Source organism: Dermochelys coriacea, chromosome 3 (genome assembly GCF_009764565.3).
Source record: "Dermochelys coriacea isolate rDerCor1 chromosome 3, rDerCor1.pri.v4, whole genome shotgun sequence".
Classification (NCBI taxonomy): Eukaryota; Metazoa; Chordata; order Testudines; family Dermochelyidae; genus Dermochelys; species Dermochelys coriacea.
Genome location: NC_050070.1, coordinates 137,272,547 through 137,295,507, shown reverse-complemented (window position 1 = coordinate 137,295,507; position 22,961 = coordinate 137,272,547). Strand labels below are relative to the sequence as shown.

The 22,961-nt window shown below is 43.7% G+C and overlaps 1 protein-coding gene across 2 annotated transcripts in view; it reads right to left on the bottom strand.

Annotated features, from left to right (window-relative positions):
- The window catches only part of RYR2 (ryanodine receptor 2), a 735,866-nt gene that overhangs the window by 502,586 nt on the left and 210,319 nt on the right, over window positions 1-22,961 (bottom strand). For both annotated transcript variants that reach the window (XM_043511417.1, XM_038395332.2), the window contains exon 3: window positions 18,032-18,136. In XM_043511417.1, the coding sequence (XP_043367352.1) occupies window positions 18,032-18,136 (105 nt within the window). The remainder of the gene's footprint in view (window positions 1-18,031; window positions 18,137-22,961) is intronic.

Genomic DNA, 22,961 nt, shown 5'->3' with positions numbered 1-22,961 from the left:
ACAGATCTTGGGAGACAGGCCAGTCCTTGCTTACAGACAACCCCCCAATCTGAAGCAAATACTCACGAGCAACCACACACCACACAACAGAACCACTAACCCAGGAACCTATCCTTGCAACAAAGCCTGTTGCCAACTGTGTCCACATATCTATTCAGGGGACACCATCATAGGGCCTAATCACATCAGCCACACTATCAGAGGCTCGTTCACCTGCGCATCTACCAATGTGATATATGCCATCATGTGCCAGCAATGCCCCTCTGCCATGTACATTGGTCAAACTGGACAGTCTCTACGTAAAAGAATAAATGGACACAAATCAGACATCAAGAATTAGAACATTCAAAAACCAGTTGGAGAACACTTCAATCTCTCCGGTCACTCGATTACAGACCTGAGAGTGGCTATCCTTGAACAAAAAAACTTCAAAAACAGACTCCAGCGAGAGACTGCTGAATTGGAATTAATTTGCAAACTGGATACAATTAATTTAGGATTGAATAGAGACTGGGAGTGGATGAGTCATTATACAAAGTAAAACTATTTACCCATTTCTCCCCCTCACCTCAGCCCCCACTGTTCCTCAGACGTTCTTGTTAACTGCTGAAAATGGCCCACCTTACTTGTCACCATGAAAGGTTTTCCAAAGTAAAACTATTTCCCCATGTTATTTCTCCCCCCCACCCCAGCCCCCCAATGTTCCTCAGATGTTCTTGTTAACTGCTGGAAATGGCCCACCTTGCCTGTCACCATGAAAGGTTTTCCTCCTCCTCCCCCCCCCCCTCCCGCTGGTGATGGCTCATCTTAAGTGATCACTCTCCTTACAGTATGTATGATAAAACCCATTATTTCATGTTCTCTGTGTGTGTGTATATAAATCTCCCCAGTGTATTTTCCACTGAATGCATCCGATGAAGTGAGCTGTAGCTCACGAAAGCTTATGCTCTAATAAATTTGTTAGTCTCTAAGGTGCGACAAGTACTCCTTTTCTTTTTGAAGAGTCTAGGTGACAGAATGCAACTTTAACAGAAGACTCTTTTGTACAATAGGTAGAGGATAATTTTTATAAAGAAGATTTGGTTTAAATCTAACAACATGTGTGAAAAGTCACTGCGGTTTCAGACAACAGTGGTAAACAGGGGCCTGACAGGCACAGAGTTTCTTGTGTGTACATTTCCCCACATAAACTCCACAATATGGTGTGTGCTGTGCACTATAGTATGGATGGCAAGGAGCAGGGGCTTGAGCTACAGACAAGTGCATGCGCACACACACACACACATATACACACTCCTGCACAGACACACGTACACACACATATACCTTGTCTACACTGGTGGTGGCAGCACGTAGGGTACATACAGCTACATGCCGCAATGAAAAGCAGGCTGTAGATACCCGGGACAGTGAAAGGTTCTGGCAAGGGAGAGCTGCCAGAACCTTTTCCCACTTCCTTACCCCTGCCAGAGCCTTTCCTCCACGACTGGAACCTTTTCTTCCAGTGGGGAGGCACCAGGATGCTAACTGCTAAAAACAGCAATGTACACATGGGGAACACTAGTTGGATGTATAGAGAGCTGTGCAGGGTATATATCTGTTCTGGGCCAAAGTGTTCAAAGCACCACAAGTCCGGCAGGAGTACTCTGAAACAACGAGGCTTGCACACAGCTGTGAGTTATTGGCTTTATTGAAGGTTAGTAACCCACCCACAACGGGGACTCCAAGCATTGCAGTCACGGAGGCAGGGAACCCAGCACACCGGAGCTCTGCCTGGGACGGAGTCCCCGTTGCAGGTGTGTCACTAACCTTCAGTAAAGCCAATAACTCACAGCTGTGTGCAAGCCTCGTTGTTTCAGAGTACTCCTGCCAGGCCTGTGGTGCTTTGAACACTTTGGCCCAGAACATTTGGTGCAGTGAGCAGGGTACTCTGAGAAGCAATGCCGCTTTGGCCGAAGGTAGGGGAAGTGGGGAAGCCGTCGCTGTCCCTACAGCGCCTACCAGGATGGCCCCCCGATGGAGCGCTGGGGGCCGGTAGCGCGGGTTATGGCCGGGTGGGGTGCCCTGGCGGACTGGCCGGAGTTTCAACAGGCTGCGGGGGTCACGCCCGTGCAGCTGGTAAAGGGGTTACAACGGTTACGAGCGAACCGGTGCTCTGGGGCGGAGCGGCGGGCGATGGGGGAGCTAGGGTGGCTCCCGCTGACCACCGTCCAGGCCCAGAATGAGGAGGTGCTCCACTTACAGCGGGCACTGGAAGGGAAGACTCAGGAATGCACAGCGCAGGCGGAGTCTCGTGCCGTGGCTCAAGACATTGTCACCTCCCAGGCGGAGAGAGCCCAGGAGCTGACACGACACTGCGAAGTGCTGGTTGCCCGGGTAGCGAATGGAAGGTGCCTCAGGCACGGGCAGCAGCCAGTCACCACAGCCCAGGTGCGTGCGGTGACCGCTACCCCCTCCTGGGACCCCGAGACTTGGGATGGGAACATTTGGGACTCCTCATGCTCGGAAGAGGGGGAGGAGTCGTCCCCTGCCGTGGCTCTGGCACACCCGATCCGGGAGTTGCGGGTGCAAGGAGGCGCCCTACAACCAGAACTCCTACGCACATTTAAAACGAGTGAGTTGCAGGAAATTGTGAAGACGTTCCGACAGGAGCCCGGGGAGAGTGCCCTGCAGTGGCTCGTGAGGGCCTGGGACAATGCAGGTAACATGGTTCTGCTGCTCCCTTATGAATTTCAACAGCTGGCATCCTATCACAAGACTCTCAGGGACGTGCACAATTGGTGAACCCGCCGCGGCCGCAGGACAAGACATTGAAAGCCCCTCGTTGTACCGCTGGCTGGCGGCTGCAGTGGAGGCGGCCTACCCCTCGGTGGGGGAATTGGAGGCACAGGCCCGCCCCTGGAAGACCATTCCGGAAGGGGTGCAAGCCCTCCGTCAATTGGGAATGGCCTGGGCCGTCGCCACGGGTGGGGAGATGGGGCCGGACGATGTACCGGTGACAAAATCAGTTAAAGCCACAGTGTTACGCCTGGCCCCTGATGAGCTAAAACCTTCCCTCCTCGCGGCTGTCCTGGCAGTAGGATGGCCTTCAGCGATGTTGGCTTTAATTTGTTCTTTTTTGTCCTCTGAAAGCTAATGTTCTTTGAACATCCAGTGTGTGGAGTAATGCCTCTTTTGTCTGCATGAGGTTTTGGAAAAAATCCAGGTCATTTCATTTCCTCTCAGCCCTGGAGTAGCCAGGCCTTGAGGTGAAGTGTTGAGGTTGGGATGATGGATGTGTCCTGCATCTTGGGAGAGGAGATGAGGTATGAGAGGAAGATTTCAAGGTGGGCACACTGCCATCTTTTATAGGAACCCCAAGAAATGAAGCCTTGAAGCACGGTGCATGACCACTGATGTTGCAATGGAGCATGCCGCTGTTTCAGCAGAGTCAAGTGAGATCTGCAACACTTGGAGTCCCCATTGCGGGTGTGTCACTAACCTTCAGTAAAGCTAATAACTCAAAGCTGTGTGTAAGCCTCGTTTTTTCAGAGTACTCCTGCCAGGCCTGTGGTGCTTTGAACACCTTGGCCCAGAACAATATCCTAAGGTTCTAGTATGTCTATACTCTACTCACCTATGCAATGTCACTCCTTATACACTGCTATTTATACCCATGTTAGTTAGATGTGTAGTGTAATGCAACCGATGAAGTGAGCTGTAGCTCACGAAAGCTTATGCTCAAATAAATTTGTTAGTCTCTAAGGTGCCACAAGTACTCCTTTTCTGTATGCTACACGTTGCCCAAAGCGTAGATGGTAACTTAACTGTCAAAATAAAAATCCCAGACAGAAACATTCCTTTCACTTCCCACCACCAGTTTTTCCTTTTACATATGCACATCTAGGCTATATTCTCCCCCTCCTTGTTGCTCCTGGATGCACCAACTTGGTGTTGATTACTGGGGCCACCGGCAGGGGTTGGGCCCAGACCCCCTCTGGAGACACCTGGGGCACAATGCTGTAGGTGCAGGCAGCCGGTGAGTTCCCCACCTTCCCAGGGGCAGTGGGGCCCAGGCTTCAGCCCTGGGGTGGAGAGGAGGCAGGCTCTGGCTACAGGGCTTTGGGCTCCAGCCCCAGGCTCTGGCTGCATGGCAGCAGTCCCCAGGCTCTGGCCACACAGCTTTGGGCTCCGTCCTTGAGTCCTGTCCTCTGGCCATGAGGCTTTGGGTTATGGCAGCAGGGATTCAGGCTCTAATCCCCTACTGCTTCCCCTGGCCTCCATCCAGGACCTAATTTGTCCCCAGGGTTGCCAGGGCTGAGTAAGTCTGCTGTGAAAAGTGATACGTGTATGTTTGTTGATAGCACTTTATAAATAGATTTATTAGCTAGCAATAAATAAATTACAATGATTTGGGCATGTATACGTGCATACTTATTTTTTTAGGTTTTCCTAAAGCTAATTAAGTATTTTAGGAAAAAAGTGTGTGAGCGGCCACCAGCTCTTGCTGGTGGCTGTATTCTGAGGCCATCAAAAAATTTGTGCTGAGAACCCCAGTTTAGACTCATCACATTAAGGGCTGAATATGAAAGACACCCCTAATAATAGTAGAAATTAAAAGATCAGCAACTCGTTAAGATTATTTTCTGAACTTTGTTTTTTTAAGGCCTGAACTTGCAAGATGCTGATTTTAATGGGAGTTAGACCATTCAAGACCGCGCAAGATTGGGCCCTTATGAGTAAAGTAGACAAATTTACTCAGCAATATGAAATATTGCTAGGATTTAGCAAGCAATAAAAATAGATCTGGGCACCCCACAGCCTTTTCAACTTAGACACCTCATTCACTTGTGGTAGGTTGGCAGACGGATTACTCCCTTGTCTCCTCACAATATCCTCTTGCGCGGTTATGGTAGCACCACCTCTTTTTTCCTGTCCATTTTCTCTCTCTTGTCCTGTTCTGTCCTTTTTTGTTTATTTAACTTCCTTTACAAAAAGAATTGCTCTTTATCTGACTTCCTTTTCTCTTGTAATTCCCTTTATCTGTTCCCCCACAGTAAACTTGTAAAATGGTAGCCTTCATGAGGTTGGGGCCCATTTGAACTCAGCTCAGCTGGAAGAACAGAAAGCATAGACCAGTGTGCTGTTGCTTGAGCCTCTAAGGGCTGGTCTACAGTACAAAGTTAATATGGCCTAATGACATTGCTGAGAGCTGTGAAAAACGTCATGCCCTGTGCAACACAGATAAGCTAACCTAACCTAAACCGCAGTGTAGAATTCTTCTGTCAACCTAGCTAAAGCCTCTCAGAGAGGTGAATTTACTACACCAGTGGAAGAACCCACTGATGCATTTCTAGTGTAGATGTACCCTAGCTCTCAACATATGAGCTGCTCCTATGATTGACTGCCTGAAGTGGCTGCGGTGGGAGAATAATGAGATCATGGGCTGTGTCACTTTACCTGCAGCTGTGGGAGCATGTTTGCAGAGGGAAGCAAAGTGGCACTTGGGCCAGGAAGCTATCCTCCTCCTTACTCCTCTTGCCCTCCAGCTGGTTCCCAGGTGCTGCCCTCTCTGTGCTCGCACCACCAGATTTGGAAACAGTACTCCAACAGAACACTTTGTGAACTGGTGTGAATCAAAAAGCAGTGGGCAAACTAAAAAACTTGGTTCTGATAAGGACCTAAAAGCAACCAAAATAATGTAGGGACAGTATCCAGACTTTTCTAGCCTCTAAAAAGCTTCAGTTTGGAGTTTTGGGAGAAGGTTGAGGTTCATTCTTATTTCAGCCTGACTGATTTGTCCATCCTTACAAATAAATTGATCTATTAACATAATACTGTGGGTTTTAGGCTCACTGCAATCAGATCTGTGCGAGTGGACCCAAGCACAACCCCACTGACTTGAATGAGGCTCTGCACAAGCATAATGGTCTGTCCACAAAAATCCAATTGCAAGACAAAGGTCTTAAATCAGGAGAAAGTTTATTCTGGCTGCTGAAGCACACAAATGGGAGACAGGAAAGCTGGGTTCTATTCATGACTCTGCCAAAGTTTGTGTGGCCTTGGACATGTTTCTCACCCATCTGTCCCTCACTTTCCTACAAGAGCCTGGCATTTGTGGATAGAGGGATGAGGACAGAAGGGATCTAGAAATGCTTTCTGAGGCCAACAGTGAAGTTTCTCCATAGGGTGATCTGGACAAGCAGTCCATTGGCCCAATGACAGGACTTTACTGCCCCTGCAGCTCGAGGACAGCCTGACTTAGAGAGACAACAGATTTAGTTTCAGTTTTGAGTTTGGAAGCTGAGAGTGACACCACAGCTCAGTGAGTCATTACTGAACTCCCACTTCCCACAAAGAGAGTTCTTGCACTGCCATGAGATCTAGCTGCACGGATTGGGCAGTTCCCACCCTGCAGCGACCAGCATCCAGCAGAGAAAGATCTGATCTGGCATTGGCTACTGTGAGCCAGCCAAGACCCACACAGGACTCCAGATCAGGGAACCAGCAAGCCTGGAAGGGGTCAAGAGAGGACCCTGCCCCACCCTAAGGTGAAGATAAAGCAAGGGAACCATTTTCAAACTTTAGCTGGGGCTTTTGTTTACATATTTTATTTATCCCTTGTGTACAGGGCTTTACGCTCCTTACCAGCTAGTTATATTGATTTTCTCAAGGGACAACACTCTCTGCATGGCACAGTGAGGAGTCATCTTAGATAGAGGCATCAGGAGCCAAAAAAGAACACAGGATCCAACCCATGAGAGAAGAAGGGAGAAGCTGCTCCTAATATTGGTGATATCAAGCTTCCAGGAGAGAGAAGGGCAGAGGCTTAAACCACGCCTTGGGGAGAGCTACATTTGTTATTCCCATTATACACTCAGGGAATACCTGTTTTCTAAGAATAAAAACTTTTTAACTGTACCCACTCTTGGTAGTAACATCAAAGGAAATTTTGTATCAACATCAGCACAGAGGAAAATTCTTACCACTAAGCCTATAGTGGGACTGCTATTATTTGAGGCACTCCACAGCCAGATTTTGCAGGGTCCTAAAATATCCACCACATCCTACCATGCAATGATTCTAAGATGATTGTTTTGGGTTTTCTTATCAGAATCATTTTTAAAGGTTTGCATATAGATTTTAAACCCTTCTTCCTTCTTTAATCCCCCTCCAAAAATATACCCTTCCACACACACTTTTAAAGGGTTGCCAACCCTCCAGGATTGCACTGGAGTCTCATGTGATTGTCATGTGATGAAGCTTCCAAGATACATCCAACCAAAACTGGCAACCCTATCTCTCTCTCTCTCTCTCTCTCCATACACACATATTTAGCCAATTAAATTAAAAAAGAATTAGAAAGTCATTCTGTTTGTAAAGATTAAAAATATTATCCTTCATCCTGCCCTACTTCCTATCTACCCTTAGATATGGAATAGGGAAGAGCCAACAGTAGAATAATAAAGCATTTAAACAATAAAACATCCACTTCTGTCTTGCAGGGTTTTGTGTTTATTCTTTTATTGGGTCAAATGAAAAAAAGTGGATAGCTCTCTAGTATTTCCCAAACAAAATTAAAAAAAATTGATTATTAAAGAATAGCCACACATCAAAAGATGTTATCTGACCACACAAACAGTTGTTAAGTAGAGTATAACATATGTTCTCATTGGTCCTGTCATTTCATTTAAGATATCGTAGATTTAATCAAAGGTGAAGCTAATATGGCTTCAAATTTCATGTTGCAAGTAGAAGCTGCAGATCTGCTGTTTATATTACAAGTTTGTGTGTGCAATTGCAGCATGTCTTCCATCCTTAGGCTTTTAATAACACTTCAGAGCTGCTCAATGACAAGTGCCTGGAAACCTTGCAGGTCTTTCAGATAATCTGTCAGACCCTACAAGCTGTGCAGGGATGGACTTCATCCCTTCCCAGATTCTCCTCCCTTCTGTTCACCATACCAGACCCTTTCTCACACACATAGCTATACACACAGCAGACTCAGGTGCAGCTGAGACAGCAACCGGCTGTATTCCAAGAATACCACACAGCACCTAATGGATGAGGTCCCAGGCAGCTGTTGTGTTGAGCGGATGCTGGCTGGAACGTGCAGAGTTCTTATATAGCTGGTGTGGCATCCTCCAGTGGGCCATAACCAATAGGGGGTAAGCTATACTAATTCAATTACGAGTCCTGGACAGACTGCATGAGTTCCTTGCACAAGGTTAGTGTGAAATAATACTTTGTAAAGCTAACAGCCTATAGCTGCAGGTATCACAAAATTATAGTAAGTGTGCATATTACAACTGATCAGTTTATATTTTAACTGCATATTTACTTATATTATTGTCAAACATTTTCCCCCAAGCTTATAAATATTTGGTTCTTATATTCTCAGAGATAAATATTTAGCTATCTACTAAGTTCTCTTCTTCTTTCTTGCCACTTCCCTGTTCAGGATCGGCAACTTTTATAGCCTTCTTCCAAAACTCATGATCATATGCTAGGCTGTCATGCAAATTGCTTTCTCCAAGATCTGCCAATATTTGGTCCACATACTGAGCTTTTGGTCTCCCTGTTGGGCAACTCCATCCACAATCATTGCAAGAACAATCCTACCAATATAACTCTCTGGTCTCTGCTGGACATGCCTATACCAACATAGCCTAGGCTCCTTCCCCTTCCCGCCCAAAGCTTGTCTTTAGTTGGAGCAACCTGCCTTAAGTCCCTCACAAGCTCTTTTTGTTTCCCATCATGGAGTGTTCTTAATGTTCTTTTAATGTATTTTTATGTATTATAGGAATTATATGCCCAATTCCTACCATACACTAAAAATACATTAAAAACATTAAAGTTGTAAAATCAAACTGTCAAAAGTTAGGAAATGCCAAAATTAAAGCTGCCTATACAACCTTTATTTGACTCACTAATGCATATGCATTATGGTACTTCTTAAATTACATGAGCATACACTATATTTTCCACAGGCCTCTTCCACATTCAGTGCACAAGATGGATAGTGAGCAAGCTACTCAATATTTTGTTTTCTTCCCATTGTTTAATGTATGACTCCAAACCCCTGCTCTGAAGACATGAATTTCCTCATGGACTTTTCTATGGTGCTCATTACTATAGTATCGGAGTGATTCAAAATATTAATGAAATTTATTTTTACAACACCCCTGTATGACAAGGGGCTTGTAGTCTCCCAGCTGTACAAATGGGGAACTGAGTCCCAAAAAGCCCAAATTCACACAGATACTTAGGTTTCTAAAGAGTCATTGAGCCAGAGAGAGAAAGCCTCTCTGCCAAACTACAACTGACGAGCCGTATGTGGCTCTTTTACAGTTAAAGTTTGACTCACGGAGCTCCTCACACCCTCCCCCCACCACCACCACCCCCCGACCATTCTCCACGTACCAGACTGGAGGGAAGGAGCATAGGTGCTGACTCCATGGGTGCTCCAGAAAAGAATTAGCAGGTGCTTAGCACTCACCAGCAACCAAGCTCCCCCACCACCCACAGCGCCTCCCGCCCGCAGCCATGCTGATCAACGCCTCCCCCTCCCTCCCAGTGCCTCCTGCATGTTGCGGAACAACTGTTCAGTGGCATGCAGGAGATGCTGAGAGGGTGGGAGACGAGCAGGGATGAGGCATGCTCAGGGGAGCAGGCAGGGCAGGGGCGGAAAGAGGCAAGGTAGGGTGTGGCCTGGGGGGGAAGGAATGGAATGGAGGCAGGGCTGGGGGCAGAGCAGGGGCAGGAAGAGGCAGGGCAGGGGTGGGGGCTTGGAGGAAGGGGGGGAGGGGAGGGTCAAGCACCCCCCAGGTAAAGAGGAAGTCGGTGACTAAGGGGGGGAGCTCGGGGCTTCTACCCTGCAACAGGGCGAAGGACTTCTTCCAGAGACGACTGGTGCCTCCTGAGAGTGCGGGAGCACAATCTAAAAGACCCCGCAACTGCGAGACATGCCCCCTCTTACCCTCAGCAGCCTCCCCCTGAAAGTCCCAGGTGTTAGTGCGTGTGGAGAGGCAGTGGCAAACACCTGGGAGACGAAGGGAGGAGCCATTGGTTTTGGTCCATGGGCAGAGGCAGCAGCAAAAGCAGCAGCACTCCCTGCAGATCCCAGGGACAGCTTGCAGCTGTCTCTACCCATGGCCACGGCTCCCAGCTTGCCGGTTCCAGCAGTTGCCATGCAGGGAGGAGGCCTGGTGGCACCATGTAACCAAGAGGGGCCAGCAAACCATGGCAAAAATATGGAGGGCGCACGTGACCCCACGTGTCCCCCCATGTCACCACTGGCTTCTGCCCAGCAGGGAGGGGGGTCTTGTGGCTTCAGCCCAACAGGGCGCACCTGCCAGGGCTCCAACAGGAGCAGTGCTGAAGCCCTGAGCCCTGGCAGGTGTGCCCCAGCTCTTGAATTTATGAAGATTGTCGTATGCAGCTCGGAGGGTCAGTAAGTTTGGCCACCCTTGGTATATAGCCTGGTGCTTAGTGCACTCATGTGGGGAAGTGGGAGACGCAGATCCAGCCCCTGTTCCAAAATTACTCTTTCATTATTTAGACACAGTGGAACAGTTTTAACAGGAGAGAGAGATTCCCACATCAAAATATCCTATAGATCAGTAGTTCAAGCACTCTTCTGAGAGGTGGGAGACCCCTGATGAAATTATTTCTCCCCATCAGACAGAGAGGGCATTGGAACATGGGTCCCCCACATCCCAGGCGAGTGCACAAACCACTGGGCTAAGAATTATAAGGTGGGTAAAATGATCACCACTACTTCCTCCTCTTCTTCCAGTCACCGTGTGCGTGTGTCATGAAGGAGGTATCTAACTCATTCTTCCAAAAAACACCTTATGTGCCTAAGCCATCCTCCTCCAGGAGTGGGGTTCCCAGTTAATAGATTTCAAGCAGAGATAGGCACCTCCTTGCACCCCACATTTACATGCCTGTCTCCGGTGGGAATGGCAGGACTTAGGACACGCCCCATTGGTCAGTATCTCCCATTGGCTGGCTTAAGTGGCTTTCTGCTAATGTGCTGGCTTTGTGGATCGTCTTCTAAGGCATCTTCCCCCGCCCCCCCCACCCCATCATTGTAGGGAGCCTAGGTGCTGAACTAGGCTTTGTGGATTGCAGTGTTGTTCCAGTGATTTTCCAGGTACCTAAAAGTTAAGTATTGCAATGCGCTGCATCACAGCATCTAAGTCCCTTTGTGGATCCAGGCCAGAGAGATTAAGGTCAAAGGTTTTTTCTAATTTTGCATGCCCAATTTCAGACACTGACAATCTGATTTTTCAGAGTACTCGGCATTATATAGCATTTTATATGTTCAAAGCACAGCTCCCACTGACTTCAGTAGCAGCTGTTAGCTCAGCACCTCTACAAGTCTCCAGTCAGGCAAATGCAAGCTCTGGAGAGGAGCACTCTCTCATGGACACAGACTCTTGCTCCTTCCACCCAAGTGTGATCCCATTCTGGCCTATCCCCCACAATAGGTCCTTGTCCCAGTTCTGGCTTGACCCAACCACTGGCTCCTTGGCCCAGTCCCATTCTCTTCACCTAGCCAGTCCCAGTTTCCATTTCTCTCATCCTGGTCCCAGTCTCACCCTTCCAGCTTCCCCTTCTCAGTCCCAGTCTCCCTGCTAGTCTCTTGCTCAGTCACTTTAGTTTACCCCCAACTTTCCAGCTCCTTGTCCTCAGTCTCCTTGCCAGGTAATCCCAGTTTCTGATCCAATTTGTCTTTCTCTCCCTCCACCCCACACCACTCTCCAGTCAATACCACTACCCACATTCTCTAATCTCAATCTCCCTTGCAGAGCTCCTCACCCAATCTGTGTCGACCCCACCCAGCTCCTTGTCCCATTCTCTTTGTCCAGTTGATCTCAGTTCTTTTCCCCACACCCTGGTTTCTCATCAAATCTGCCTCTCCTCCCTCCTAACCTTCCTCCCCTGCTACACTTGTTCTCAGTCCGTGTCTTCTTGGCGAGCCAGTCCCAGTCTCCTGCCTGGCTCCCAGTTTCCTTGCCAGCCAGTCTCAGACTCCCTCCATCCCAACTACCAGTTCCTGTTTCCCACTTCACACTCTCCTGCCAGACTCCAGTGCCAGTTCCTGCTCTCCCCTTCACTCTGCAGACTTCCTGTCCCAATGTGCTCCCTTCACATCTCCCACAGGTCCAGTTTTTGTCCTCGTTGCATTTGAATCAGGCAACTTCCTCCTCCATGTCGTCTGGGCCCAGCACAAGGATCAGAGTATAGGAGAGAGTTTCCCTGCTCTCAGTTTCAGAACCAAGATGTGGACCTGACCTGTTTGTCATCAAGCCAAAGATGCAGTTGCAGGGAAAGTCCTGCTCAGTCCCAGGCAGTGAAAAGAAAGGCCACACCCACCAAGTTTAAAGTCCCTGCTCCAATACACAGGAGAGATAGAGCTTTTCAAATAAAAAGCCCACCCAAACTTTTTTATGTGGAAAACACATTTTTCTCTAGCCTTGTTGTCAGAAATGGCTGAAATTTTCAGAAACAGAATTCAACCTGAGGCTGATACCCATATGGAAAATTTCAACCTAACAGGTAAAGTTTAGCAAAGTTATAAGCATCTGCAAACAGGGTTTATAATGTGAAGTGTTAGATAACCTTAATAAATGGTGGTACCTGCCCCTACTATAATAATCACATGTCCTCTTAATAGTGTCATTTTTACTCTATATAGTCCTCTCTGTGTAGAACTTTTTCCATGACTCTAATCATCCTTGTCAACCTAATCTATATTGGATTTCACCTGTCACAGTGTTACCCATCTGTGTAGGCTAGTTAGAGCCTTCTTCAGTTCTTCATAATCTTTTCTAGTCATGACAAACTCTGTCATCTGCAAATTTTGCTACATAACTTTTCATCTTTTTCTTTAGAACAATAACGTTAACCGTGTGTGTTAATGGTACTAGTAGATATCAATGGGGCTTCAGTTTCCCCATATGTAAAGGTGGGGGGAGGGGGTCTACATCACACAGATGTGAAGATTTTATTCATTGTAAGGAATTTTGAGATCTTTTTTTGAAACATGCTTTTGAAAGTATGATTCATTTTTAAAAGAATTTTTTTTTTGCTGTCACAACAAGACACTGGCTACTGACAAATTTATTTGACAAGCAGCTAGTTTCATCTTTCATTCTACTGCAATGTAAGAAAGAAAGTTAAAGAAAGATCAAATAAATATCTGATGAACAAACAGTGATACACAAAATTAAATTAACCCGGCAACAAACGATAATTTACCATAAGTGAACATGAGCAGAAATATAGCCTTTATGCTAGCTAGAACAAAACCTGCTTCTCTCGTAGCTGAATTAAGTTACATTTGTCCTTTGCGTTGTGTTCCCTGAAACAAACCCAATTATACCATGATACAAGTCATTTGCTCTCCTTTGTCCAATAATATTTCTTCTACTCCTCTGTATTTATGATTCACCTACATGAGGCTCGCTAAACTAGTACCTTAGAGTTGTATATTAAACGCCCCCCAAAACAAATCTAACCAAAGTATACAAAATGTAACTGACTTACAACTTGCCAGTATCTTTTTATGTGAATGCGTGTGAGAGAAAGATCAGTATGTACTATACAGGTGATGTTTGTTTATCACAGATACTCATAAAGTGATTCAGGACAGGAGTATTTTCTTTGATAGCAACATTAGCTACGTCTGTCACAACAGCATGATGCATTCTCTTCTCACTTTCACATGCAAGGAGGAGCACTGGCCCCGGTCATTTTTTCTTGTTTTATAAAACAGTAGTGTCTAGACTGAGGCACCAATCAGAATCTATTTTCTTAGGATACATAGAGTGCAAATAGAATGGGAGAGTCCCTGCTCTGAGGCAGGCTTATTTCAACAGTTGTGGTATCCCCACCAGCTGAACAGGACCTAGTTCTGACAAAATGGGAAGGAGGGTAGGAGTGTGTGTGAGAGACAGAGAGAGAGAGAGAGAGAGTGTGTGTGCGCACGTGCGTGCGTGTGTGCATGTAAGGGCATGAAAGTCTGTCATGGATTTGCTATTCTTATCAGAAAAATTGAAGAGAATTCTCCACAGCAGGATGTAGTCAGGTTTGGGTTTGCAAGTGACTTCTGAGTCAGATCAGCTGCACTGGTTGAGATGCTGTAATCGTGGAGAGGGAACAGGACAGGTCCCTGTATATTCTTTATGCTGGGGCTAGTTGGCTTTGGGGTGGGTTTCCTCATGACCAGCACTCCTGCCTTACATTTTTTTTTTTTACTTTATTAGAGAATCACAGTTACTAGTGCAAATATAGGAGGTCTTTTGGGGGCTTGGATGCCATTTGTAGAGAGCAAGTAGTGTGTGTACACACACACACACACACTCGTGTATATATTTATATATTTTGTACAAGATCATTGGCTAATGATGAAATAAATTAGAATGATGTTGCAAAATCTCTGTCATGATATATTAAGATGACCTTATACTAATACTCAGGAGTCCACACAGTATCTGCTTAGTATCTTCTCAATGAGACATAATGAGAGTGAACTTGAAGTACATTTGATAGATTGCCATATTTTCCCAGTCTTCATTCCACATAAATATTTTTATCTGAGTTTCTCATTGTCTTCGATTATGTAGCTCTAGGGATATGTACGTTATAGTTTTAAACAAACAATAAAATTTTGTAGAATTTAATTTAACATTTCCTGTCAAGTGGTCTTCATTGCTAAATTTCGTAGTGAAATTTTCAAGTAACAAATACTTTGCGTTTTACTTATTTTCCCATTTGTATACAGCTGTTATGCTTTAATAGTTGATATTATGCTATACGACAATGGCATAAGTTGTTTTTTTCCCCCAGATTTAAGAACACTGTATCTTAATGCACATGCAGATGGGAGCTAAATTAAGGTTGCACAGGCAAATTTAATTCTGGCATTTTCTAACTTTTGCCTGCTTTCCATTGCAACCTTAATAGTGTTACTTTAATGTATTTTTATGTGAAACTGAATATATAAATATGTATGGATTAGAAAAGGCAGAATGAACTCCTTTTAACACTTTGGTTTTTGCTGGTATTTTAAAAAAATAAAAAATAAAAAAGGAATACTGCTTACTGGAAATAAAGGCAAAGTGTTTTTTACAAAAATGATCACCACAAAAATATAATAAATAATCAACCTGTAGATTTCAAAGTTTCAAAATATTGAGGGCAAGAACTAAGCAGGATATTTAAAAGGGTCATAAAGAATTGTCCCTATTATCCTTCATGGCTGAGTGTTTGAAGGAGGTACCCTGACTTGTCAACAAGCTTAACACATAACCTAGTTCTTTTAGGAACAGATTCTTTTGCTTTATTTCTGAACAGCAATATCTGATTTCAGCTTTACTTTGTGTAAATCCCACACACTGATCTCTGCCTTTGGTACATAATTCTCAGTAAGAATGATGGACTTCTTACAATAGCTGGACAAGCCTTACACCTGATCTGGAATTCTTTACACACTCAAATCTGCAGCTAAAGTCCATGGCATTTTTCATGTGTAAGGAATCCAGAATCAGGCCCTTTTTTTGAAGATGATGTATTGCTGATGTTTTTCTTACCCGTATCAGAAGTGGGGACACTGAAATGCTAACTACATTTCATAACCAACTGCAATACAACATGTGTCACCATAGCAAAGCCTTGCCTAATCCAGTCTCAGTCAGCCCCTTTCTCCTTTTTGGGGTCCCTAGTAATGGCATATAGACTTGTATTTCATTCAAGTACATTCCGTTCCTGAGGTTCTGGTTTGTTAAAATAGATCAGTGTCATCTCAGATCAAGCTCATCTGTCCCAGACTCGATAGTCTTTCAGGCCCTTGCTGGGCTCAGCAGTTCCTTCCCAACACCATTCCCAACACTACTGCCTGGTATTTCTTAAGTCACCATTTTTGTAGGGATGCCCCTCATGGCAATCAGCTCCAACCAAGCCTTTCCATCTCACTGATATAGCGAATCCCTCCCCAGGTCCTCAGTGACCCTGGATTCCTGAACAAGCCTTCCCGTTCTTTGTGAGTGTCTCTCAGATGCTCTGCCTAGGCATTCTGGAGAGTTGCCAGTAACCTTCCCTCTTCCCAGAAAACTCAAACTCTCATGGACTGTTCCTAGGCTTGCCTTCTATTGATCATCAGGCTGGATTCCTAATCATATGTTCTCATAATGTACCTCTGGACTGAGAGAGAAACTAATCACAAGTGCCCCTTCAAAAGGCCAGCTTGCCCTGTGACTGCTACTTATAACTAAAAAAATTATGGCTAGACAGAAAGTTTGCCAATAGAACAAAACATTGTAAAAATATGAAGATTAAGATCAAAAGAAAAATGTTTAATACTGGACTTCTAGTGTTCTGTTGTAGCCCTTCTGAAACCAGAATAGAGAAGCGAATCTTATTTTTTCCTCAGCGTGGTACAACATGCACATGCTCCCTTCCGCCATGTGCCGCAGCTCTGGATCCATCTTGGATTCACCCCAATGGTACTCCTGCTATTGTTGGCCCAGACCTATCCTTACTGGGGGCAGAATGAGAAGTCACAGGAACACAACAACTGAGTTCCTCAAATATTGTTATGTTTCAGAGTAGCAGCCGTGTTAGTCTGTATCAGCAAAAAGAACAGGAGTACTTGTGGCACCTTAGAGACTTATGCTCAAATATTGTTGTGGACATATTGCTATCACTACAGTTCCATTGCAAGCATCTCTGGACATCATTCGCAATTGCACAGTTTTGGGGGGTTTTTTGGAGGGAGGGGGCGGTGTTGATAGCTCATGCTTTTTTGGTGCATGATTGCAGTACGTGCTTGAACTCCTGGTGTATGCCTTCTCCATGGATTCGCTTGCTATTAGTTGCAGTACTTGCAAATTCCAGAAAGAGTGATCCCTGTCCGTAAGTATGTATTTGCTTATTCCAATATTACATGCAGATCTCAAACATACTATTCGGTGTGCTACTGTTGCCGTTAGTCCTTGGAACAAATGTTCAGTGACACCACATGCTCTGAAGCATGCATGGGAATGTTCCTGGATTTCATAGCCCAACTATCCTTTTTTAGGCTCAATGCCTGACATTTTCTGAGACTGACTACAGCATATTAGTCTGGAGCTTCCTTTCTCCCAGGCATTCTCAGAGCTTCCAGGGGGTCTGTTTTTCTCCTGCCAGCTATCTTGAGTGACAGATTTGCTATTAATCCCTTCCACTGTTTTGTCTCTGTATGTTACTCCTGTGCTACAGCCACTCTTCCCTTGTCACTATTCCTCAATTACAAGCAGCATTCAGGACATGGTCCATGCAAAGGATGAGTGCAATCCTAAACTATGTGACTGTAAGGTAAATGAACCATCCTGTATACACAAAATTAATCATACTATTATGATTTATTTGTAGACAGTTGTTTGCTACTCAGAGTTGCTATTTTCTTCATCACTCATGAATACAAGGATGCCTAATTTCCATATTCATCTAACACCTCTGATTAATAAGACATCTTCAATTTTAAATCTGAACAAGTGGACATTTTTGCTCAAGCCACATAGAATAGTGTCATCTTTTTAAAAGAATTAAAAACATGCCTGCTTCTGCATTTTAGTATTACTGAGTATTTTGATTTGATACAGTGGTGTTTATATGCTACTAGGATGATCTACTGTAACACAGCCCTGCATTTGGATAGGAGCCTTAATTCTTCTTAAGGCATAACTTAATTATGTGTCTAAACTGTGATTAGTTTGTTATAGTGATAGTAAAAATGCATTTTCCCTAAACCACCTTTAATCATAATTTCTCAAATCCTACAGTCAGCTCACTAATTTAGGGCCTCATCTTAAGAGATGCTGAACTCCCACAACTCATTGACTTCGATCGAAGTTGCAAGTGCTCAGCATTCCTCAGGATGAGGCCCTTACTGTACTGAAGAATGAGACTAAAACTACACAAAGAGGAAGTCATCTTGTTAGTACTATGGAAGAAATGTTATATATCCCCAGTTGATCAAAAAAGTCTAGGTTGGATTACTTACCCCTTCTGCTTTCTCCTCAGTGTTAGCCAGCATTTCTTGAAGAGCTCGCACTGACAAGGATTGTTCCAGCACAAAAGTACAAATGGAGAGATCCGGTGGAACATTCTAATTGAAGAAAGAATACAAGATTACATTAATGATGAGGTTGCCATCAGACAAAGGTTGCTATAAAATCGCTTCCCAAAGCTTCCGTTGCACTCTTACTGTCTCATTGAATCCGAACTGATCTACTTGGAAAGCACGAACACAGAAAACAGAGTGATTATTACACAATTTCTAAAACAGGTATATATACACAGATCTATTTTATCTTAAAAGAGGTTTATATATTGTACAATATTCCAAACAGAGCTACACTGAAACATTAAGGTTGCAAAGTTAAACACTCAACAATCAGGAAACAACAAAGCCAAGGTTGCCTGTGTAACCCACTGAGTCAGTGTGTGTTATGTTCCTGATCCACGGAGGATATGGGTCTGTAACCAGCTCACGCTGTAGAGACTCATGCATTTAGTTCTAGAGGTCCTTGGTTCAATACTCAATATATCAGCCAAGATGGTGGCAACCAAACCTACATACCTTACCTTTCCTCCCTAGTGTGCATGCACTATGATGCAATCTTTAATATCACAAGCTGGATAGATAAAACAGATCAATAGCAATCTATAATAATAGGCAGATACAAGTCTAAATGTAGTTTTGCAGGTTTCAGATGTTATTGCTTTGCACATCTTCATAAATAGTGGCTTTATTTGCTGCTTATGGTAATGCTGGGGTTTTATTTATTTTTTTAAACACATTTGCTCATAAAAATACCCTACACATAAATTAGGCTCGTTATCTACTGTCTTGACTACTGCAACCTCTTTCTCTCTGGCCTCCCTGAAATCCCTACCTCACTCCACTCGGGTTTTCTTTTCTCACAAGCACTACTGTACTTTCTTCTAAGCAATCCTTTACATATGGAACATTATTTATTAGCATTACCACAGCACCTTGGAGCTCTAGTCATGGGGCAGAACCCCATTGTGCTGGGCACTCACCCCAAACTAGCTTAAAAAGCCACTATCTTCTTTCAAATCCCTCCCTTCAGACCCACTTCTACTATGATTACTATGAGGAACTTCTAACTGTCTTCATAATACTGTAGAATTCTCAGCACAGGGACTCTGCTTTCATACTGTGTTTGTACGGCACCTAGCATGATGAGCCTCCAGTGCTGACTGGGATCTCTAAACATGGCTATATGAATAATTAAAGTAAGTAATACATGTATTAATTAATAGATAATTATGCATAGAGATTGGGAAACTCAATTTTTCAGTGAAAAGCAGGAACATATTTTTCACAAAACATTCATGGGAAAAATTTCCTATTTTTGGACCTACTCTAGTTGGTTAATTAAGAATAGTAGAGGAAAGAGAAAAAACACGAGTTTTTGGCTTGTATATTCCATATATATACCATTTGGGTAAATATGATCGATACAGGATGTAATTAACTAAACCTTCAATACTGTAAGAAGCTTTAAAAATATTGCAAATATGCATTTAAAAAGGCAGACCAACACACCGTCTCTATTTCCATTTTAAAAAACCATTCAGGAACATTTGCAAATATTTGCAAATATGTAGGAAGCTTGGCATAAGAGATTCAGGACTACGATAGTGAGAATCTGACTCAACTAGAAACTTATAGACATGTGTTGGTGGTGTCCCATTGCAAAATAAAGATATTATGGCAACAGTAAAAGTCATTAAATACCTCTCATTTCCGGTTTGTGTCCATGATCCTGATCCCATAAATTGGGGAATAAGAGCCTATATGCAAAGCCCTGGATCATCCCGTGAACTTTCCCAAACAACAAGAATCTGTCACAGGGAGAGAACTGTGGGCCCTCAGCCTTGTCTGAGGGCAAGTCTATACTACAGCATTATCTCAGCGCAGCTGCACCGATGTAGCAGTACCACTGTAGTACTTCTGGTGAAGATGCGCTATGTCAACGAGAGAGCACTTTCCTGTCGGCATAACTATTCCACCTCGGCAAGAAGCATGACGTAGTGCCAGTGAGGACAGCACAAAACTTGCATCACCGGGGGTGGGGGAGAAGGGCTTTTTCACACCCCTGCGGGACGTAAGTTAGATCAACTTAAGTGGTAGTGTAGGCCTGCACTGAATGTGTTACTTCTGTATTGCTGTTGTTCAGCTGAAATACAGTGGCCCATACCACTCTAATAACCTCAACCTTTGTGTTGCCAGGAAATGATTACTACAAACAGAAGGTAAAAAAGCCAATTATATTTATAATTACGTGACTAGATACATGCAACATGACGACTCTCAAGGTCCCTTCCAGTTTTATGATTCTATGAACACTGTTTTTAAAAACTAAGCATGTTTATATTCACACCTCATTTTACTATGGATGTATTTTATCTCCTACTCTGAGAAGGTACCAGTCCTTTTTATAAACTCCTGATTAGATAACGAGGCTCACCTTTCCTTAATAAAAAGAAAAGGAGTACTTGTGGCACCTTAGAGATTAACAAATTTATTAGAGCATAAGCTTTCGTGAGCTACAGCTCACTTCATCGGATGCAGTGAGCTGTAGCTCACGAAAGCTTATGCTCTAATAAATTTGTTAGTCTCTAAGGTGCCACAAGTACTCCTTTTCTTTTTGCGAATACAGACTAACACGGCTGCTACTCTGAAACCTTTCCTTAATAGTATCAGGTTCAGGAAGTAATCCAGCTGCTTTCTTTTTATTCCACCCACTCACTCTCATGGACCAGGGAATTTAGTTGTCAATCTCAGATTTTCCGAGGGAGCAGCAGTTCGGGTGAAATCCACAAAGGGCTTAGCATTACGATGCATCTCTCTCTGGCCTGATGACTATTCCACTGTGCATATATACTTAAATAGTTTATCTGGCCAGAAAGAGAAAGAAGGAATGTGAGAGAATAACTCTGTAGTCCAGAGGCTGACACCCCACTGGGCTGAAAATTATAAGGCAGACACCATCACAACCTCCACCTCCAGGTAAATTTTGAACTGCACCCAATCTGGGAGTAGTGCTCAGAGACTGCCTCCCAGACTGGGCCCCGCATGTGACTTAGGCAGCCAAATGCCTGTCTTTCTACAGTGTGTGAATTGCTCCAGGGCTCAGGCAAGAGACAGGCATTCAGACACCTAGAGTGGGACAACAATGCACATACCCCGGAGTCTAACACCTAGTTGCCTAAGGCACTTTTACAGTGGAAAGTTAAGTGCCAAGTGAGTTTAGGCACCTAGGAAGTCAGGTGGCTGCCATGTGGGAGTTTTGTGGATTGTAGTGGTGCTGAAGATGGGAAGTTAGGCATCTAAACTCCAGAATATGGCAACCAAGTTGCTTTGTGGATAACACTCTTCATTTCTTAGGGCACTAGTAGCCTGAATCTGTCTCTGTGCCACTGTCCAGGTCAGGGTGGATTCCCTTTAGTGAGGAAACAGTGATCGTCAAGGCTAAGAAAGCATTTCTTGGCACATAAAGAACTTGTATGCTTTATCATAGTCTATTGCTACTAAGCTTATCTAAAAAGTATATAATATAGATAATATAATTTTTTATGATTGCAAACAGTTGACATTGAAAAAATCAGGTTCACAGACTAGCATAAAAATGGATCACAAAATTAAGCGAAACAACTGCGTATGAAACAGTAATGCCTAAATTACAAGCTAAGAAAGTAGAATTTGATTGCATGTGGGGACTTTTCTTATGTTAATCAACGTACTTTTACTCATACTCCTACACCTTTCCTTCGTGTATCCAGCACCTCTCTTTTCCTTTCTTCTTGCTCTTTTCTTCATATATTAGTTGTATAATTTAGTTTCAGGAACATTTTACTGAGTATTGTAGATCTATTTTACACCATATATTTTTTGCATTACAAGACTGTGTTCACTGAAAATTCCATGGACTTTTGTAAAAAAAATAAACCCTTTAATATAAAAGTTAGATGTTTGCAAATTCATTTTCCTTAGGTATCAGTCCCTCTCTGAAAAAAATGTTAGTGTATCTATAATACACAATACTCATTAAGAGCTCATAAAATGTTACTTATTATCCCAAAGCTTAGAGCAATCCTACTCTGTTTTATAACCAATACACATTTCATTACCCTCCAGGATTTTTTTTAAATAAACTAAAAGCAATTTAGCAAGAGACATGGTAGATCACCTATCACTGGCAATTTTTTAAATCGATATTGGATGTTTTGTAAAAGATCTGCTCTAGAAATTATTTTGGGGAAGTTCTATGGCCTGTGTTATACTGGAGGTCAGAATAAATGATCACAGTTGTCCCTTCTGCCTTGGAATCTATGAATCAAAATACTGATTGCATTTTAAAGTATTACCCTATGCTAAGAAACTCAAAGTTGAGCAAATGTTTTCTTGTTTTCTTACTTAGAAGTATAAAAATAATTTAAAGTAAAAGCATCACCCCGGTCCATGGCATATATTAAAAACACACATTCAGTCAAACTTCCAACAACAAAAAAAGCATAAGTATGTATAAGTTTCATTACCTCTCTCCTTACTATGGTTTCTCAATAGCTTCCTAGACATTAATATGGCCTATTTTGTCATAGTATTAGAGCACCACACAAAACTTTAATTTGTCCTTACAATGCACCTTTGACATGGAGAAGAATGGTTATCCCAACGACACAGTGAGAGAACTGAGGGCTCAAATGTAAAAGATGTTATTCACTGCTAAGAGGTCCACTTGGTAAACACTTGAAGTTTTCCATTCTAAATTTAATCTCATAGAATTGAGTTGCCTGTAACATTCCAATCCCCCACCAAACCTTCCCAGCCATGCTCAAATAAAAGCTCAAACAAACATCTATTCCACTGTGCTCAGAAGTCAGCCATTCTGGACCTGGTA